This window comes from Perca flavescens, chromosome 11, assembly GCF_004354835.1.
Source record: "Perca flavescens isolate YP-PL-M2 chromosome 11, PFLA_1.0, whole genome shotgun sequence".
NCBI classification, from domain to species: domain Eukaryota; kingdom Metazoa; phylum Chordata; class Actinopteri; order Perciformes; family Percidae; genus Perca; species Perca flavescens.
The window spans coordinates 10,375,605-10,398,307 of NC_041341.1; the positions used below are offsets into that span (position 1 = coordinate 10,375,605).

Consider the following 22,703-nt stretch of genomic DNA (forward strand, 5'->3'; position numbering starts at 1 on the left):
GCACACTCTGGACTTGATTATCTCCAAGGGTCTAAACATTTCCAAGGTTGTGGTGACTGATGTTGCTCTCTTTGATCATTCCTGTGTTTTCTTTAGCGGCACTATCTCTCTGCCCAAAAGTGTTCAAACAAAGTTAATCAGAAAACGGTATATCACTGAAAACACCAGTGAATCATTCATTCAGCTTTTCTCCTCTACACCCACCCTCACTGGGGCCTCAGTCACTGAGCTTGTAGATAATTTCAACTGTAAAATTACGAATGTTATTGATGCTATTGCTCCCACTAAGGTCAAAGCTGTCTCTGGTAAGGAAAGATCTCCATGGAGAAATTTTATAGTTGTGAGAACAGAAAAAAGAGAGTGTCAAAAAGCTGAACGCAGTTGGCGAAAATCTAATCTCCAGGTCCATTATAACACTTATAAAGAGAGACTTCGCATTTATAATATGGAACTAAGGAATGCAAGGCGGTCCTTTTTCTCTGACATTATTGCCAGAAACAATAATAATTCACATGCTTTGTTTGCTACTGTTGATAGATTAACAAACCCTCCAGTACCAATAGCATCTGTCTACCAAGGCTTGCAATGACTTTGCCTCCTTCTTCACAGACAAAATTCAGAAAATCAGACAAACAGTCAGTGCTTCCATATCAAGTACAGGATATGTGTTGTCACAGTGTGCACGCAAAACAAATTCCAACATGACACAATTTCATACGATCAACCTTAAAAACCTGGAGGACATAATACAACATCTGAAAACCTCCTCCTGTTGCCTTGATATTCTACCAACGGGTGTTTTCAAAAATGTTTTGAATTGTTTGGCTAAAAAAATCAATCAGACAGCTGCAACTGATTCAGAACGCTGCTGCTCGAGTCCTCACTAAAACCAAGAAAGTGGATCACATCACTCCAGTACTGAAGTCTCTACACTGGCTTCCAGTGCCTCAAAGAATTGATTTAAAAATACTTTTACTGGTTTATAAATCACTAAACGGTTTAGGGCCAAAATACATTTCTGATCTGCTACTACATTATGACCCACCCAGACCTCTCAGGTCATCTGGGACAGGTCTGCTTGTTGTCCCCAAAGTCAGAACTAAACAGGGGTAAGCAGCGTTCAGTTTTTATGCTCCACATATTTGGAACAAACTCCCAGAAACCTGTAGGTCCGCTGCAACTCTCAGTTCTTTTAAATCTAAGCTAAAGATCTTTTTAATGTTGCTTTTCTTTAAATCTATTTTATTAACTTTAATTTCTTATACTGCACTGTAACTTTTATTCTTATACTGCACTATCAATTTTATTCTTGTCTTTTAATGTTTTTAATTTGCCTTGCCTTACCATGAAACAATGAGACAGTGGGTCGTTGTGGCATGTGCTAAGTCGCCACAGGGCTCAGATTGCAAAAAACGTATGAAGTCCCAATGTGAACAGAGGGAGAGTTTGCGAATGAAAGGCTTCAAGGTGAAGTTACACTTCAGCGGAAAATGGCGCATCCATTTCGAAATGTGTACAGCCTGGCTCGAGAACTTACAAAGAGCAGAATCCTGCGAGTTCAACAAGCTTACCTTTGTTCCAAAAGCCTCCTCTACACGATACTGAGAGTGTCTGGCATGTTTTTTTCTCTGGAAAACTCAAACCGAAGATTTTCTTTTCTTATTTTCTACAAAAGACCTACTAGTAATATTTTAGTACCTTTTCTACAATCCTAAAACAGTTTTGTGAAATGTTAGCATTCACCGACTGTAGCTCTAATTAGGTTTTGATGGCATATATGAAATTAAAAAAAGCTATAGTCCAAAGCTATGTTGGGATTTCTAGGTGAGAGATTGTGTGTGTTTGGACTTCAGTTTGGTGATTAGTTGATAAAACATTTGAATTGATAGTTTAGGTGGTTGTGTTTGTCTTCGTTTTACTACTTTCTTTCAAAAATGGTCCAATCAGATCAGCCATTATATATATTCCCCTTTGTGGCCAGATTTTGTCATTGTTGGATCAGTTTAGTCTGTTTAAATAGTTTGTTTCGACATTTTTTTGAGACTTCTCTTGCCTGCCAGCTGGGTTCATCACAGTCATTCACATAGAACAGAGATCTTCAACAGTGGGTCCTCTGAGTTGCTGCAGGGGTGCCACCAAATTATTGTATGATAGTTAAAAACAATATATATATATATATATATATATATATATATATATATATATATATATATATATATATATGTGTGTGTGTCTGAAAATATACATTGACATGAATCCAACATATTATTTGTAAAGATAAATCTTGACATTGATTATAAGCTTACTGGCCTATAGGTAAGGTAGCCATCCACAGATACAGTTACTGTTCCACATTTTAACATTAAAACATGATATATAAATATATGAATATGTCAACAATTATTATTGTATTATATTTAACACCTTAGTATTGTATGCACCATAAAAATGGTTTATCAGTGTTTTAAGCCCCCAACATCTCCTTCTGGGCAGCGCTAGGATTAGGCAATGGTTATGGTTAGGGTTAAGGTTAGGGTTAGGTGCCTTGAAGTCACTGGCCGCAGCGCTGCCTGGAAGGAGATGTTGGGGGCTTAAAACACCATTGAGCATAAAAATGTGTCTCTAAAGGCACCGGCAGCTCTACAAGATATTGTATGCCCATTGTAATATACAGCTCTATTGTATACATTATATATAGTAAGGGGTCCCTGCTCTGTCTCTCTTATTCAGCTGAGGGGTCCTTGGCCTAAAAACGTTGAAGACCCCTGTCATAGAAAGATTAAGTCACTCTCTTTGCCATACAACAGTCACTGTATTTGTATAGCGTGATTAGGAAATTTGCAATTTAGTTTCAAACTAATCTTTTTTTTCTGTCAACCAGTAATTACACACAGCCATCTTTTTCTCAATACTCTATTCTCTTCAAAATAATGAAACAGTGCCCCTCTGAACTGCAACATGTGGTAAATGCAGCAAGTCTTATACCCATGTGATCATTGCACAAATGGCTCACATTAGAGTTTTATGGGAACTGCTGGTACAGCAGGTGGGTGGTGCATATCTGAAGCATATGCAAATAATAAATCCATGCAAGAATATCTTTACTTGTACTCACCATCTCTTCTGTTGAGCTTGGCATTGTAAGCAGCATGACTGACTGATGACTGCGAGGAGCTCTGAAAGGATGACTGGGGTAATGTGGATACCAGAGGACCATTGCAATTATCTGTGAAAGAAAACATACATACATTTTTTTATATATACATCTTGTTGCATATGGTTTATATAATACATTTCACATGCAAAACTGACTATTTGAAGAATGGTTCTGAGAGGGTTACACTAGTCGCCATTCATATTCATCGGACAGACATAATAAAAATGTCATCCTTATGGAGTTCAAAGTGCATCTTCTCCTGTCGGTGGAGGAATTTTAAAGCAAGAACTTAAAGAAAGAAATAACACGGCTGCCTCACTTATCCAGTTCTCAGATACCTCAAACAGTCTATTAACCCATGCAGTGACCCTTGGAAATAGCACAGAAAACGTCTCCTTTTTTGTACACGTGTGTGTGTGTGTGTGTGTGTATGTGTGGGTGTTCTTTTCAATCCCACAGTGTGAGATTACATCACGTCCAACAGGCGGGAACAGATTAAGATTCCAGTGATCTAGACCTGTCAGTCTCATCTTCCTCTGATCCACCCTGCTCGCCACAATAAGAGCAGAGAGACGAACAACAACAGCCTCTCCGCTGTTTGGCTTTACTTGCGTGCTGAGCTGCATTACGGCGTGTATCTGAGAACATAATGAAAACTGGCACCAGCCTGATTACAATTATCCCCATACTCTCTCCATCAGCGTTCAGTTCACTCATCTGAGTGCGAGAGGCTTTTTTTGTTTTTCGGTGCCATTTTACTCAGAGTTCAGATGGATTCTGAGCACATCTGGAGTGGCAATTGGCCATCCATCTGGTAGACAAGAGCACAGCAGAACTGACAGCATGAGCTCGTTCTCCTTTTGGGCTTCCCACCGAATTTCGACTGACCTGATTTGACTGCTCTCAGATAGCTTGCCAAGAGATTTCTCTAATCCTGATTTCAAGTGTGACTAAAGTGGATCGAGCTGTTTAGTCCAAGAATCAAATTATGGCTGAGCTGCAGTTGCAGATGTTCATTGGGGGAATGAGAACAGTGGCATGGCATCTTAACACTACTGGAACCGGGGCTATGGTGCAAGCACGGCACTCTTAATCTGTCAAAAGTCTTGCCAAGTCCCACTTTTGATCCCTTAGGGATAACATCCTATCTTCTTTTCAATCTGTTTTACCCCGTCCTTTCTTGCACGATGCATCCTTGGTTGAAGAGCCGACCAAAGCCTGGACAAATACTTTGGTCCTTCCTTCATTCAATCCACCCTTAACAAGAACATATACAACAACAAGACCTTGACAGCTTCGAAGAGGTAAAAAAAAAAAAGAATGTCGATTGCACAACACATGCTCTTATGTTGACAGGTGATGTGAGTTGCTGTGTGAGTGCAGAGAAAGTTTCTCCATGTGCAAAATGTGCATCTTACAGACCCGGTTGTTGTTTACAGATTTGAGCCAAATGCCTGGCTGTCAGTCAGAAAGACTTATGGATGGAGGATGATTTGCCTGCAAAGCTGCTCCTTGGCCTGTGGGATAAGTGAAAATCCTCTGAAGCTGACTCACGATCTCGATGCAAGGCTCAGGGGCTTGAATCTTACAGGCAAATGAACCCAGACATGCATCTGAATGCATGGAAATAAACACATGCACACTGCTGCTAGCCGAGAGGGAACACTTAATCTTTTGAAATCATAAGTACACCAGCTGATATCAAGAGCTTTCAGTTTCAGTCACAGAAGTGCTAGGATGATGTTTTTTTTTTTTCTGTATAGACCGACAGAAGGCCGGCACGGAAGTGTCATGTTGACGCTCTTGGGTTTGCAGCACACTGGAGGTTATCACTGATTGTCTTGCCGATAAGAATAATAGATGAAAAGAGCACTGCCTCCACACTGACTCCAAACCGCAAACGTATTTAGAAGCCTGACGTAGTTTAGTCTGCAATCAAAATATGGTCTTTTAAAATACATTAGTGGTCATTAAAGCACAAGGCAGGTGTAATTCTGTTTTTTCGTATCCCATAAAAAGACCAAAATCTTCCCTAACCTCTCTGTGGCACTCTTACTGATGTAAATCATTAATAACGGCTCACATACATACGCACTTTATTTCTAAAAAGGTCAAGTCAACAGGAGAAATTAATGCATTTGTCGGGGACTATTTTCAGCTGTGGATTAATAAACATTTGGTGCTCTAGTGAGTATCTAGGGCTGGGTACCAAATTGCCTCCTTAGTATTGAGTATTCAAAAATGCCGCCTCATTTAATACCCAATTTCAATACCTCAGGAGTAAATCTCATCAGCGTCAGTGAGCCAATAAGCATTCTAAGATCTAATAATGCTGCTGATTGGCTGACGTTACACATTGTAGAAAAAAACTCAACGTTATGCACAGAGGTTAAAATGGATTTTATAAAACGTATTGATATCGAAAAGAAATATAATTCAGGAACCGGTACTGAAGCCACAGTATTGGTATCGGTACTGGTATCGACATTTTTGGAACGATACCCAGCCCGAGTATCTACAGCACTAGGACAGTGAACGTGGGATTAACTCAAATAAACCACAGTGCCTGCATTTGCCATAATGAAGGAACATGTCACGGTGTGGCTCATTGATGTGTTTTTATCAACAACAATGGAGCTCAATGGCACAGAGCAATAAGCTACAGTACATCAGGCTTGGCTACACAGACACATGTAAGTAGGAGTCTTTTCATGGGATTTCTTGACAATAAGAAAATGTAGAATATTGCCAGCCTTATCCTTTAATGCTCTTTATCAATGTCCCTGCTCCATCTTCTATCCTTTCATTTCAAAAAGAAAAGATGTCCCCTTCTTAACCATTAATTTCCCACTGAATGGCTGTAAATACGTTTAGATTCAGAGTGAGCGTTCATTCTGTTCTTTGGCATGTTACGTGTTAAATGAAAATCTCCAATCAATTTCATACAAATACTATTTTGAATTCAAGGGCTCCAGGCGTCTGAAAGGTGAAACAGAAATGCAGTTTGTCTGCAGGTTTAATTTTAGGTCGGAAAAACAAGAGATCTTTGGAACTGCCTACTCATCTTCTTAATTAGCAGCTATACATTAGAGCAGTGGTGGAAGAAGTATTCAGATCCCTTACTTCAGTAAAAGTATTAATACCACAGAGTGAAAGTGCTCCACTACAAGTTAAGGTCCTGCATTTAAAATCTTACTTAAGTAAAAGTATGTATGTATCAGTGAAATGTACTGAAAGTATCAAAAGTAAAAGTATTCATTGTGCAGTAAAATGTTCCCTGTCAGTGTTTTCCTCTTATATCTGATGTTTCTTGATTAATATTCCTACTGCATTAATGTGTATGTTGCATTTTACTGATGTAGATGTTTAAGGATGTGCTAAATGTAGTCTACATCCTTGACGTTCCACTTCCGGGACTGGTCCATTGCCGACGGAAATTCCGCCGGATTTCACTCATTTAGGCCGGATATCCGTTGCCTTAGGCTACCTTAGTGTTGGCATTCTAAACTCTGGTGGATTTCTGAGGACTATGGTTAACTGCTCCTCAGATCTCTGCAGGGTAAATCCAGACAGCTAGCTAGACTATCTTTCCAATCTGAGTTTTCTGTTCCACGACTAGAACAACTTTTAACATACACGTTCCACTAAAAGAAGTTCCTTCCTGAGGCTATTTTGCAGGGGCACTGCAGCTTTTCCCAATGCTTAGCACCGCCCAAGACGATTGTGATTGGTTTTAAGAAATGCCAATAAACCAGAGCACGCGTGTGTCTCTCCCAATCCGGAATGCTGTGTGGACTAGACAGACCATTCGCAGCGCTGTGGAGGAAAGGATGACTATGGTAAATGTAACTCCTTTATATAATGTTGTGTATAATCTACAGCAATTAATCATATTCTATAAAAACAACATGTGTTTGTAGCGTCGGGTGAGAACCATGTATCTCTAAAAAAAAAAGAAATTCATATCGTCAGAAAAACAGCCGTTTTCAGTATTTTCCAGCAGATCCAAGAGGCTTTGTAAAGAGTTTATTTAGCTTTAAGAAGTAGGAGAATTTTCTCCACTGTGTGAGTGTGTGTGTGTGTGTGTGTGTGTGTGTGTGTGCATGCGTGCATGCATATCCATCTACAGTATGCACTTATTAAAAAGTTTCATTATTCTTCTAACTATATGCTCTGGATACAGTTTATTCCATTCTTCTATGTGATTTCTGACTGGTTTTTTTTGTGCATTTTGTTGCTGTCTTATTTTCTGTCTCTGTGTTTTTTATTATTTCTATTTTTAATTTATTTTATTTTTTGTGCGTTTTCGCAAACTATTGAATGTTAATATGGGAGAAAAAAAAAAAAGTAGTACGATAAAGAATGTAATGTTATTTGCACTTGACGCTATGAAAAGTACTACAATAAAGTAATTTAGGTAGGATAACTTTCTCACACATAAAGGAACACTTTATCCTTCAGTTTATCTCACACATTCACATCAACACATATGAAGATACAAGGTTTTCAGTGTGGGATGACAAATTGTAACCTGAAAAGGAACTAAAGCTGTCAGACAAATGTAGTCAAGTAAAATGTAGCTACAGTATTTGCCTCTGAGATCTAGTGGACTAGAAGTATAAAGTTGCATAAAAAGAGAAACTTAAGTAAAGTACCTAAAATGTGTACTTACGTACAGAGTTGAGTAAATGTACTTAGTTACTTTCTAGTACTGCATTAGATTCAGTGTTTGATAGTTTTTCCAATGCTCTCTTCTGCTTATTAGCAAGCCCACCTTAACCTGAGTGCACAGACAGATGGTGCTTCACAAGGAAATCAAACTCAATTATCACAACAAAGGGCCATTTGTAGCACCCATGGGCTGGATATTTTAAGCTGCAGAAGCATAATCACACCTGAAGACAAATGCACGCGCAAGTCAAATAAACATGGCGCCCCACCAGACATGAAGAAGCCTGAGTTTCCTCTTGGATATCAAGTCCCAGGACATGTACACTCAGTTGGGATATGAAGAAAATGCCAAAGGGATTTCCTAAAAATAGAACATGCAAAAGAGATAGTCCAAGGGTAGAGCAGACTACTCTTCTCTGGGTGGATCAAATGTGATTAGAGTTACAACTGCAAAAATCAGACTGCAACTCACATACGTAGCTCAAAGAGCATAGTAGGAAATTAATGAACTCTTAAACCAAGTAAGTGTGACATCAACAGGTCTCAGCGGGCTGTAACTGACACAAACAATAGTCACGTTTCCACAGAGGTGTGCAGCAGCAATGGCAGTTGCTGTCAGGTTTCACAAAATTGCATGGCAAGAAAGCCAATAGCACGACACAACATTTTTTTTTCAGGTGCAGAAACCATGTCTGGATCTTACTTTCCTTATTTGATAGCTCCTCGGTCCTCAGTTGAACCGGAATTTGACTTGTCCCTCCTCGGTGAAGGCCGTCTCGAATCGCTTATTCGCCCAGAGGAGCGACCCCTGAGGTGCTATGAGCGAGGATCCACCAGAGCGGCCCTTCCTGGAAGCCGTGCAGCTGAAAGACGTTGCTAACTCCGCCCACACAGCTGATGAATTCGCTTCAGAGGAAAGGACGTCTCATCCCTGTAAAACAGGGGTCTTCAACGTTTTTAAACCAAGGACCCTTAACTGAAAGAGAGACGGAGCAGGGACCCCCTACTACAAATATTGTCTAAAACGAAATTGCATATGTGTAGGGTGGCCTAAAGCCTTTTGAATAGAATACTTAGCTATTACAGTAAAATATCCTAATAACTGTTAATGATACAGATACATGTGGCACAGTAAATCCTTTGGATTAACTGTATCTGTGGATGGCTATCTCAGTGACTACCTTACCCATAGGCCAGTAAGCAGTGGGGATTTGTATTTACTAATAATATGTTGGATTCACGTTAAGGTATTTTTATTTTTCAAAAAAATTAACAATTATTTGGAGGCCCCCCTGCATTGACTCTGAGGACCCCCTAGGGCTCCTGGACCCCCGTTGAAGATCCCTGCTTTAAAAGTACATTTCCTCGTTTCCTCTCTCCTTCCATGATTTCCTCGTCTCTCCCGTGATTCCTCGGTGGGAGGAAGGGAATGCAAGTGGAGGAGCTGGGGATGCAATTTAAGAACCTGGGATGCACACAGTGTTTAAAACGTAAGCGGAGGTCAAACCAGGCGGTCAATCAGTGTAGCAAACAAATCCAGTAGGGAGAGGCAAAAGGGAAAGGCCAAAGCCGACAAAGGCAGGAAAAACACAACCAGGCAGGATCAGAACAACAGACCTCTGGAGCACTAGGTTAACACACTAGACAATCTGGCAAAAAACTGAGGTAATGCACCGGTATATATATATATATACTGAGGGGCTAATTAGCTGATGAGGATCAGGTGAGCATGGGGGTGGGGGAGGCCAGGTGAATGGAATCAGCAGGGCCATGTTCAGCCCCGAAAAGAAACGTAGCAACACGGTTTTTTTTAAACTGAAAGGGGGGGGGGTGCGTTGAACACCCTGTTGTGTGCGCAAAGTGCTCTGCCTTTTTATTCCTATGACTTTACATACACGTCTCTGCTGATTGGGTATCACCTGAGACACAGCCAGCACCCGAGAGAAAACATATCTCAAAGCCGCTGCACGCCGTTTCACACCGTTCCGAGGGAACGTGTCGTTCAACGCGGAAATCGTAGGAAAACGGTGCACACCGTGAGAGATTTGTGCTTTACTAAGTATTTCAATTGTATGTAACTTTATAGAAAAATATTGTACTTTTTACTCCATTACATTTATTTGAGAGCTGAAGTAACTGGTTACTATCTATCTATCTATCTATCTATCTATCTATCTATCTATCTATCTATCTATCTATCTATCTACTGAATCTATCTACTGTATCTATCTAGCTATCTATCGACTGTATCTACTGTATCTATCTATCTATCTATCTATCTATCTATCTATCTATCTATCTATCTATCTATCTATCTATCTATCTGTCTATCTATCTATCTATCTATCTATCTATCTACTGTATCTATCTATCTATCTATCTATCTATCTACTGTATCTATCTATCTATCTATCTATCTATCTATCTATCTATCTATCTGTCTATCTATGTAGCTACTGTATCTATCTATCTATCTACTGTATCTATCTATCTTTCTATCTATCTACTGTATCTACTGTATCTATCTATTTATCTACTGTATCTATCTATCTATCTGTCTATCTAAGTAGCTACTGTCTCTCTATCTATCTATCTATCTATCTATCTATCTATCTATCTATCTGTCTGTCTATCTGTTTAAAAAAACTGATTTAAGGTTTGGGCTTTAATACTCTTACAGGGGGTTACATAATTGTATTACGTCTTTTACAGCACAAGTCCTTGTTATTTTCACATCCAAGTACTGTAATATTTAAATTCTGAATCAACAGATCTCTGAAGGCCTACACGTGTCTGTCTGACACGTGTCTGAGGAACTGATAAAGCAGTTGATGTCTGTGTGTCTGTCTAGTCAGTTTATGTTCCACAACTGGCTGCAAACAGTTTTTTCCTTAACAATGACTCTTTTTTCAATTAGCAGATTAATCATTTGTTCATTAATACATGGTGGTCCAATGAGAGTAACTGCAAATAGGATAAAATTGAGGAAAGGATGAAAAAACAAAAATGACTGGGATAAATTATTAGTCTATAAAAAGATTCCTGACACACAATCTAAAGGAACTCAATTTCCCATAGCTGTGAAATTGAAATTGAGACTGTTTGTATTTACCAGTTGATGAATGAGTTAGGCCATTTATCAGAGTTGTCATCCGTTAATGTTCTGTGAGTGATTATTTTGACTAATGTCTCAGCAACACAGAACAGAGTCGACGGCCCAGAGAGAGATCATTAGAAGCAAGAAATTAGTTACTAAAATATTCTCCACTTTGACCATTATTTCACTGGTATTGATCGAAAAAGCAGACACACACGAGTGTGCAAAATGATTCAGTTTTATTCTGTCATAGTCTCTGTCCTTGACTCTACACTTCCGGGATTGCTCCGGTGGCAGGAAAATTCCGCCTGATGCATGTTTCCTTTCACTTCCTTTGTGTTGGAATTTTAAACTCTGGTTGATTTCTGAGGACTATGGTTAACTGCTCCTCAGATCTCTGCAGGGTAAATCCAGACAGCTAGCTAGACTATCTGTCCAATCGGAGTTTTCTCTCGTATGACTATCTCACGGCTCCGTGCGGAGCTTAGCGCCGCCCATGATGATTGTGATTAGTTTAAAGAAATGCCATTGAGCCAGAGCCTGTTTTTCTCCCATCCCGGAATGCTGCGTGGACTACTAGCCAGACCCTCCTTCGCTCCGCAGCGTGTGGATGGTCTGGCAAAACGAGACTAATTCTGTCATAACACAAACATGGTCAATATACATATACTGTATAGTGATAATTTGCTCCTATCGGGCAATAAAACCATAAAACCGTGTAAAGCGCCTTAAAACAGTGATCAACACCAAAAGAGCAAAGGCAGTCTGATGGAGGGTGCACAGATTCAGTCAACGCAGACCACAGAGTCAATAATATCAAAGGGGGGCAGCGATAGTATCTGGTAACAGAGAGGACTCAGACCTCTGTGTGGTATTGATGTAGCTTCATATGATACCTTGCATGCACCAACAGGCTCAGTGACCTCTGTGCGGCGATAGTCCCCGAGGAGAGCCGAGGTATCCGTTGACAATTAGTCCCAAATGCTGGCTGAATTCAAGGAAGAGCACATCGATACAAATGATTGAGAAACACGGCGTGGTTTACAGCAGCACTTCATTTCTCTGAACACTGCTCAATCTTAAGGGACCTATGAGCATTTACAGGCAGGCTGCAGGATGTTTTACTAGGGCCATCGACAGCTTTAGTGATTATAAGCATCTCATCTGCCAAACATAAGTTATTCAACCCTCTTTCAGGAGTGTAGTGCAGCAGGATTTGTGTTAATTTTCTGCAGGATTTCCGGGAGAGTTTTACATAACCGCTTGATAAAGACAATGTAATAATCTTGCTAAAAAAAGGTCGGTGGTGGTGGAGGGGGAAAAAAATCGATACAGCATAGTTCCGAGGCAATACTATATCGATACACAGGCGGAAAGTATTGATCGTTAATTATATAATTGAACATGGTAATTGTTGAAACTTTTTGTTACTAGAATAATAAAATAAATAATACAATTGAAGTGAGAAGAACACAGGGAAATGTATTCTTTTTAGAGAAAACAGATTCCTTTTGGGGACATAATTTGAAGATGGAAAATAAAGGTAAATAAGTTGCAACATATATTGCAGAATAATTCAATAATATATCTTGACATAAGTGTTGTGATACTAGCGTATCGTGTGGCCTCTGGTGATTTACACCCATAGTATGTGGTAATTTCAAAGGTAGTAACCATTACAGGGTTAATATCTTAATAACATTTATGATATTTATGGTATTAGAGTTTAAGTAATAGGGAAAACCAGCTAAGTATTAACATCATCATCATAATGTTTGACAATATACTCTTTTACTGTGTTAATAGCATGGTTTGATTGCTCGTGCAGCAGTCCAAAAGTGGACAGTTTGCTTTAAACTGCTTAAAACTAAAAATAAGGTTGAATAGCCTCTAGCAGATATAATTTGGAAATGAAGATATCAATAAAAAACATTTTCTTCTGAGTAAAAAGAACAAATATTGATTTAGTAGTCTGACTTTGGTTGAGACAAGACGAAAAAAAAACATCTTTGGAAGGAGTGGTTTCTCATGGAGTGGTATAGCTTAAAAAAGAAAAGAAAAAAAGGGGCTTTCATAATCAGTTGTTCCTAGAAGGAATGGAAGTTCAGGGACATTCACACCAGTGCAAGAAGGTGATTGAGTTTTGGTCTTGCAGCTTTATATAGCATTTGGTATGGGGGTGTGGTCATGCATGGGCAGTCACTCAAGACAAGACACATTTATAGACATGATGCCTGTGTCACAGTGGTGCCCTCAATCTGTTTCTGAGATGTTTTTTTTTTTTTTTATCAAAGCTGCTGCAACAGGCGGAATAAGCCACAACAACACATACTGGAAGAATATAGACCTATAAATCGCTATACAAGTCCTTGAAATAATATTATATATTATTTTATTTAATTCAAGTATATATAATTACATTGGTTTCTAATCTGTTAATATCTAGACCAATGTACACTCCAAAGGCATTCAGTGTCAATGTTTTCTATATTTGAATGGAGACACTGCTGTGCACATTTTAAAGGTGATTCTAATATTCTTCTCTGAAAAGACTGCGTCATAGTTAAGCCGCCTACACGTGATAAGCGATTTGCTCTCTGCGCACCGCTAGGTAGGGCGCAGAGCAAGGCGCAGAGAGCAAGGCGCAGCACCGGTAATCGTCATCAGGGGTGGCAAGGAAACTATTTCCCGTTGCTAGGTAACGACATTCTGTTATCTCATTGGTTGCACTTTCAAAAAGGTCAGCGGCAACTAGGTCAAAGAAATGAAATTGAAATTTGTTTGAACTTTGAGCGCAGCGCTAAGCGGCAAATCCCAGCGATGCGCGACGCCAGGCGCGTAGTTGGGTGGCACCGCCCTCCCCATAGCGGTTTGGCCATGTATAGGCGGCTTTAGGGTTGGGCATTGTTGTGATTTTAACAATTCTGATTCCAATTCTGATTCTTCCTTTTATTTCCGGTTCTTGTAGCCAGTTAAAACGGTTGCATGCTTATTTCACAAATAAGAGGAAAGTTTTATTCATTCAATGGTCGTTTGCAGTTTTAGCTTTTTCAAAGTAAAATAAAGCCACACTGGAGCGCCACTTCCTGTAGTCCAATATGCAACACAACAAGCACCTGGCCGCTACGGAAACCAAAACTTGCGCATATTAAATTTGGAACCGATGATCGGATTTGAAACCAAATCTTCCAAGCGATTCCAAACGATTCCAATAAAGAAACACTTCCTCTGGAATGGTAATATTTGAAACGATTCCAAGTTGGAACCGGTTCTCGATGCCCAATCCTAATCGTAGTGCAGCTTCCTTCTCTCTCTAACTCTGCATGTTGATCCTGAGAAGCATCACCTCCAGATTACACGCACGTTAGTTCCAGCCCTCTATAAATACATCATAATCAATATCAAATCATACAGTGTGGAAATGCAGGACTGTGTCTGATACACAGGTAATCACACAATGCAATTACATAAAATAATGAACGGGGCTATAATGTGAAATTTGGCTACTGTATGAGCAGGCATTTTTTTCCTTTTAATTTAACACCTGATTTTTTTTCCATACGTCTGAACGTTCAAAACTGAATAATTTTCCCGTCTCGTATTTCATCACTGTAACCGTCCCTTGCTGATTATTGCATCAATCTTATTGGCACGGTCGATAGAAAGTGGGTGTTGATAATCCTTTCAAACCCTCTGCCAGTAACAGTGAAAATAAATAGAGGACTTACAGACTCTACAGCTATTTGAAGCATATTCATTGCACTCTATAGATTGGGAATTGGTGCAGCATCAGTGTGTGACCAATGGAGCTGGAAATGGAAAGGCCTCCACTGGCGCCACATTCATCACAATAGATTTTTTCTGCCCCCCGAGAGACCGGGCAGAAATTATTTCTCTAAATAGTCTTATATCATGTGTCCATTTTCTTCTTATTCATTACAATCAAAAAGCATTTTGTGGTGCACACTGGATCTGCAAAGGACAACAATGTAAAAGCTTCCTTGTACCATAAGCTTTCTCAAGAAAATACTGAATTCTAACAGATTTTTATCCACTAACAGTCCACTAACAATGATGAATACTGTGACGTGAAATACATTTGTTTACTGTCAAAGCTTTATCCATGTGGTGGCATCTATCACTAGAATGTCTCGATATTTTTCAAGTCAAAAGTTTTAGAACACCCCAATTTTTCCAGGTTTTTATTCAAATTCATGCAGTTCAATGTCTTATTGTACTCTGAAATGAAAGAATATAACAAATGAACAATTTAAGTTAAAAAAGAAATCATGGAATCAATTTATAAACCAAAATGTATTCTACATTTTTGACTCATCAAAGTAGCCCCCTTTGGCAGATATAACAGCTGAACACACTCGTGGCATTCTTTCTACAATGGAAATCAAATATTCTTCAGAAAGTTCTTCCCAACTCTGTTGCAGAAGTGTAAATGTAAATGTGTGGCACTTATAGGTTGCTTTGCTTTCACCTTTCTGTCCAGTTCATCCCAAACCAGCTCAATGGGGTTTAAGTCTGGTGACTGTGCTGGCCACTCCATGTTTTTAAGCTTACCATCTTATTCTTTTTTGCTAAGGTAGTCCTGGCATAGCTTGGACTTATGTTTTGGGTCATTATCTTGCTGTAGGATGAACCCCTGACCAACCAGGCACATACCAGAGGGTACTGCATGGCGCAGCAAAATGCTGTGGTAGCCGTTTTGGTTCAGGGTGCCTTTCACTCCGTACAAATCACTGACCCTGGATCCAGCAAAACTGCCCCAGACCATCACGCTTCCTCCTCCATGTTTGACAGTTGATGTCACACACTGAGGAACCAATGGTAATCAATGGCGTACAAAAATCCTGCGTGATGAACCGAAGATTTCAAATTTTGATTCATCAGTCCATAGCACCTTCTTCCAGTCTTCAGTAGTCCATTGGCAGTGTTTCTTGGCCCAGGCAAGCCTCTTCTTCTTATTCTGACGTCTTAGCGATGGCTTTCTTGCTGCAACTCGACCTATCAAACCTGCAGCTTGAAGTCTCCTCTTTACAGTTGAAACTGAGACTTGCTTATTACGACCACTATTAAGCTGTGCTTGAAGCTGTTGTCCTGTGAGCCGCCTATCACGCAAGCTGTTGACTCTCAGAAACTTGTCTTCTGATTCTGTTGTGGCTTTGGGTCTACCAGACCTCTTCCTGTCAGAGTTTCCCCCAGTTTCTAAGTGACTTTTGATGGAAGAATACTGTACTCACTGACACCTTGTCTTTCTTCGCAATTTCTCTGTAGGAAAGACCAACATTCTTAAGTGTTATGATGGTCTGTCTCCATTGTTAACTGCCTTTTTCCTGACATTTTTTTTAGCGACACACTACATTCTGCAGTACAATACTGTTCAAATAATGCTCACGAGGGTACGGTACCACAATGTGTTCCAACAATACTTTTATACAAACAGAGGGGGTTGTAAGTAATCCAGACAAGTTGGAACACCTGTGGGAATTGGTAGCAACAACTTTCAAAGTTTGATCAACCTCCATTGCTGGAGAACAGCTTTACGTTGTTAACCCATTTCTTGTTCCCTGAAAAAGGCCTTTTTGTAAAACACTGAAATGTACATAATTTTTCAGTTTTGGGTAACCTTACTTTTTTTTTAAACCTCAGGCAGTTCAACACTTACCTTTGTACCAACTCAAGCTATTCATTGGACTTGAACTGCTAAAATTTCAATACAAAAATGGTGTTCTAAAACTTTTGACCAGTATGTATATATATGTATGTATATATATATATATATATATATATATATATATATATATATATATATATATATATATATATTTATTTATTTATTTATTTATTGGCATATGCCATGATGCCACACTGACTGGAGCATAAATTACTTTAGCACCAACATTTCACACACACTCACATGATGAATAGAAATCTTGTGACAGCAGCATCTGTCTGTGTAGCTTCTCCACACAGCCAAATGACTCATTAGAAATGCATCAGAAGGAACACAATGCTTTGACCAAGATGAAAAAATACCCTGTAAAGGTCTCTTTATTTCATGTCTCTGCCGAGCTGCAGTCAATCACAGATCATGCAGAGAGCTCTGAATTGCTGTATTTACTCACAGTAGAATGAACACACAGTCCTCTGAAAAAATCATTTCATTCTAATACGGTTTCTGCAATTTCCGAAATTGATTCTCTCTTTCTCTGTTAAAATCTCAAATATCTCTGTTTTGTTCTATTTGGCGGCACCTAAGGAAACATGGGGTAATTGCAGGTGTTCAATTCAACTTCATTTCAGACACACAGGTCCATCTCAGTATACAACGCATTCTCATGAACATATTTAATTTTATACTTTTTATTGATCCCCAATGGGGAAATTACAATTTACATGAAATCACTACACACACACACACAGACACACGATGGGGGGCTACGGTGCCTTGCTCAAGAGCACCTTCTCAGAGGTGGACTGGCATCTCTCCAGCTATCAATCCACACTCCGTACTTTGGTCCGTACAGGGACTTGAACCAGTGGCCCTCCCTACGGCCAACTCCCTACGGACTGAGCTACTGCCACCCCTATGGTATGATATTGTACGAAAATGTATGCACACCAAACCGTATGATATCCTACAAGATTAGGAGACCATTCGGCTAGTTGTTACAGAGCTTTGTGACCAGGGCTACAGACCTCCGGTAGTTGGTGGTTCAGTTACCCAAAAATCTGTGACTTTGAGCCGGGTACAAAGCACCGCAAGCTGCCAGTCGTTTCGGCGGACATTACGGTTACATTTAGTCCACAAAATATGAGCGTTTTGCCGCAACGAAAAGTAAGATTAGGCGACAAAAAAACGAGTTGTTAAGATTAGGAAAGAGATTGTGGTTTGGATTAAAACATTTCTAAATAACAAGCATTGCCTAGGTGAAAGGCTTTAGTTTTTCCCGGGAAGCGAACTCCGCTCTCTCGCTTAACTTTCTTGAACGAATGGTTTATGAGAACAGGCCGCAGTATGAAATACAAGCCTCAATCACCATTGTGTTATCTCATTCGGAGATAGATAGTGATTTAACAGACATTTATTGGTGATTAATATACTTTAAGGGTTTTCATGATAACTACCAGTTTAATGAGGATTTTTCTTTCTATTTTTATACCAGCTTTAGTTTTCCGTTTTAGTTCGCATGTAAATGCTGCAACTACTTATCAGTTTAATTTCATTTTGAGAAGTAATTATTTTAGTTTAGATTCTTTTAGTACGGTTTTTCTTATTTACTGCAAAACCTGCAAAAACTGCAAAATAAAAAAGTCAACAAGATAAAAGAAAACATATTTACAAAAGAATAAAAACTTTTTTATTTTTTTTTACAAATTACACCCAACTTTCGGCTCAATTTCATAGATATCAGACATAATAGTTTTTTTTATACAGATCAGGTTATTAACGGTTCACATGTCCTATGGGATCAGTAAGATGAGAGTAATCCTTGAGACATAATCATATACTATTTCTGTATATAGGGTCATTCCTCCATTCCTCCACATTCCTTCCAGCTGGTTTAGTCTCTCAGAAGAAATGCGCTGAGGAAAAGTGCCTGTCCTGTCAGACAGCAGTGCTCTGCCTCATTTACTTTTTGATAGATTCATAAGGCCTTGAATATGTACAGCGGTAGGTGTTCCTTGAGTGCCTGCTTCACATTCATTAGACGAGCGAATCTGCAGCTGCATCGTCTCCTTCACACACTCACACCCTCACACACGCACACCCTCACTTCTGCTGTGATGCTTAATGCCAGCGCGGCTCTAGCATGTTCCAGGTGCTTCAGATAGGAAATAATTAGCTGCAAAGTCGCAGCTCACTGAGCTAACAACTTGAAGCATGAAATTTTAAGTAAATAAATGTGTGGTGCTTTTTTGCTAAACCGGAAACAGATTCTATCTCATAAAAGATGGATGGCCGGCACTGCGGTCTCCACCTGCTGCAAGGGAAACACTGAGAGCGTCGCAATATTCCTCCCACAGACCTGTGGTGAAGAGTGTCATATAATTTGGAAATGAAAGCTCAAAGACTCATGTTTCCACTCAGAGCATGAAATATTCCCTTAAAAGAAGCCTCACAAGGCTAGGCTGTATACACAGAGGTGATGTGCTACTGGTAAAGCAGATTATATTAATTATGCTAGAATGCTGCAACAACACTGTATTGGAAAAGTACAGTGGGAAAAAAACAGCCTGTTTCTCATGAACCATTCGTTCATCAAGCTACAAAATGTTAAGCTCTGTAATTTGTAAGCATTCTAAGTTTTTTTTGGCTGTATGCACTCCAAAGACATGCTGATGCATAAGAAGGCGGCTGGCCTCGTAGGAAAGAGATTGTGGTGGATGGGTGGGTCATAAAACACAGGAATTTCAAGCCAGGGAGCAGAGTTTGCTTCCCGGGGAAAACAAAAGACTTTCACCCAGGAAATGTACGTTCCTTGGGAGTGTTTTAATCCAAACCACGATCTTTTCCTAAACTCAACTAGTCATGGTGCCTAAACTTAACTTTTTAACTTAAAACAACTAGCAACTGCCGCTCGGCATCATGGACCAGCCGGCGGTCTCCTAGTTCCGTAGGATATCTTTTTGGTTTTGGTGTGTAAACATTTTCGTACTATATCTTATTGACCAGTTTAATGACAATGTGTTGGGAAAAACATGTTTTAGCAGCAAGTAAAAATGCCAAACATGTGCTGGTTCCAGCTTCTCCAATCTGAGGACTGGTTGATTTTACTTGTCTAACATTGTTGAAATTTAAACATCGTTTGGTTTTGGACTGTTGGACTGTGACAAAAACAAGCAATTTTCAGATATCATCTTGGGCTCTGGGATATTGTGATGAGATTTACTTTTTGATTTATGTCTGTATTTTGGCATTTTAGACAGACTAAATGATTATTCATTTAATTAAGAAAATAATCAACAGACTATAATTGAAAAGGAAAACAATCAATAGTTGCAGCCCTAAGTTACATATTTGTATACATTGCTGTAATAAATTCCTCATAACATAATATTAAGCTCAACTGCAAAAGCATTTAGTTGCATTACTTATTAAATTACTTTTGGTTACAATCCTATGTCAAAGTTCCATAAGAACAGCTCCAATGCAACCCCATTCCCACATCTTCTGTATTAAAGTTGTGTAGAAACAGTAAACAAGACCTGGTTTAACAAGCAACCACAATGTTTAACGGATAGCTTGGCCACCAGTTACTGCACATTCACAGATTACTTACAGTACCTTCCAACTCAATGTAGGCTCACCAGTGCTAGCTAAGAAGACATAACAAGTAAATAGGACCACTTGGGAGTTAAAACAAAAATCCTCTATACCAGGGTCTTCAACGTTTTTCTAGCCAAGGACCCCTTAACTGAAAGAGAGACTGAGTGGGGACCTCATACTGCATATATTGTATACAATGAAGTTGCATATTAAACTGGGCCTACAATATCCTGTGGGACTGCCTAAAACCTTCATACATATATTTTTCATAGAATACTAAGATATTAATATATCCTATTCATTTTTAAAATGATTTTATAAATTATGTTTTAATGTTAAACATACATGTGGCGCTGTGAATCCTTACACTGTATCTGGGAATGGCCTTAGTGACATCCTTACCTATAGGCCAGTAAGCCTATCATCAGTGGGGATTCATTTTTAATAATATTATGTTGGATTAATTTTATTAAGTTTTTTATTTTAATTTTTGAAAAAAACTTAAAAAACACAACAATAATTTGGAGGCCCCCCTGCATGGACTCTGAGGACGCCCTAGGGGTCAGGGACACCCTGTTGAAGATCCCTGCTCTACATTAAAGATAACGCATTTCAAGTAGTGCCAATGGTATAAACAGGTCCACATTTCCTGTCTCCTAAATGGGCGTGGCCTTGTTTGAAAGTGTACTGAACGTTGTGTGGGTGGATGAAAAGTTATATTTGTATAATTTTTTATTTTCTTTTGCTAACATTATATATTTGCACAGCTAAAAGACATATTTAGCATCACAGAGATCAGTTTTGTTAGAAAAGTTGATCTCTTGCCAGATCTCGCGACCTGTTTCTGTCTCAGTTTGGTCCTGAGACAGAAACAGGTCTCAAACTAAGTTAATTTCTCCTGATGTCATTTTGCACATATTTAGATATGTGAAGAATGGGTCCAATAGGCGAAAAAAATCGCTCATAATCTGTGTTCACCTAAAGAGGCGTGGGCCGTGGCGGAGCCCACGTGACACAGATACTGAACTACTCTGAGTTGGGGCGTCTCTGTTCTAAACCGTCTCTGGTTATAAGAAGGCATATTCATCCTCTTTTGGAGGAGGTGGCCTCAGCTAAGTCCTTGACTGGTCTCATTAATAAAAAGCACCATGATAAAACTAATACTAAAAATACTAATATAATACAAAATGTATGAGTTTTACCGGGTTAAGTAACTCAAATGTAACTATTAATCAACTTCTTACTGAGAAAAGTGGTCACATTGACTCAGTATTGTAGTAATGCACATGGCTTTGGTGTTTGCCAAAGCCATGGACATTATTTTTAAGGATCTAGTAAAACGCATGCTAAATTACAATTTAACAATCTGGCCTGGGCATCTTAGTAGTAAATATGAAACCCCTCCAGCAAAAGTGGTCACCACTGCCAGTAAAGTAATTAAGGAACCAGGGAATTGTGCACAGAACTGAATACAAAGCTCAATGAATTTTACAAGAAAGCATTCACCCCTCATGTTTCTCACTTTTGCTTATAACTGACATACTAGCTGGAGAGTAGGCCTATCTTGTGGTTAGCAGTTGTCAAGACAAATGTCTACCAGTGGACAATTAATTGGTATTGTACTGTGTTTATAAAATGAACAGGAAAAAAAATCAATGTTTCCATACATTTGTGAATTGCTACTCTGTTGCCAATCACTTGGCAATTACTGTACAGGTCATGCCAATAAAATATCAATTAACTCCTGCTGTAAATGGCCGATCGAATGCTGACATATCCAGTGACTTACAGTACTTAGTCTCTTTGTAAAGCAAAAGAAATTACAGAGGGACTTCTGACAGGAAGTGACAACCAACTAGAGCTATAACAATTCCAAATTTTCCTGTACAATTAACTGTCTCCAAAATAATCGTGATTAACAATGTAGTTGTCTCTTTCAGACAAATCTAAAAGATATGTATTTATCTATTACTATTTTAAACAATTTAAAGTTTAAATGAATTTCAGGAAATGTTTGGTTATACTTTTGGTTATATCACTGTTATGTGACCCAGATATTGTAATAACCCAAGTACACAGCCTATAAAGTATAACAAGCCTCTTCATTATCATAAAACATTCTATTTTATATTTTCTATATTTTATTAAAATAACATAAAATTGACAATAGAACATGTATCATCATCAATACAAAACAAAGCATTGATCATTAACAAAAAAAAAATTAAATTAGGAGTACAAACAAAAGTCATCACTATTAGCAAAACTGTGTGGCAAAATAGTCATCACTGCATCTGTACTTACGTTTTTTTTTAACTGTATCCCCATGTCATATATCATTCTTGTTGCTATGAACATGTATAGGGACCAGTGCCAACAACTAACAAAAAGCGTAGCTTTAGCTCAACAGTCCGACCAATAATCAACAATTACCATCAACAGTCATACCCCTTAGGACCTTAGCCAATGTTAGCAATTAATTGCAGTTAAACAAA

General features: G+C 38.9%; 1 protein-coding gene across 1 annotated transcript in view; it reads right to left on the minus strand.

Annotated features, from left to right (window-relative positions):
* The window catches only part of cntnap5a (contactin associated protein family member 5a), a 104,673-nt gene that overhangs the window by 78,552 nt on the left and 3,418 nt on the right, over positions 1-22,703 (minus strand). The window contains exon 2 of the mRNA XM_028591655.1: positions 3,116-3,226. Within this exon, the coding sequence (XP_028447456.1) occupies positions 3,116-3,226 (111 nt within the window). The remainder of the gene's footprint in view (positions 1-3,115; positions 3,227-22,703) is intronic.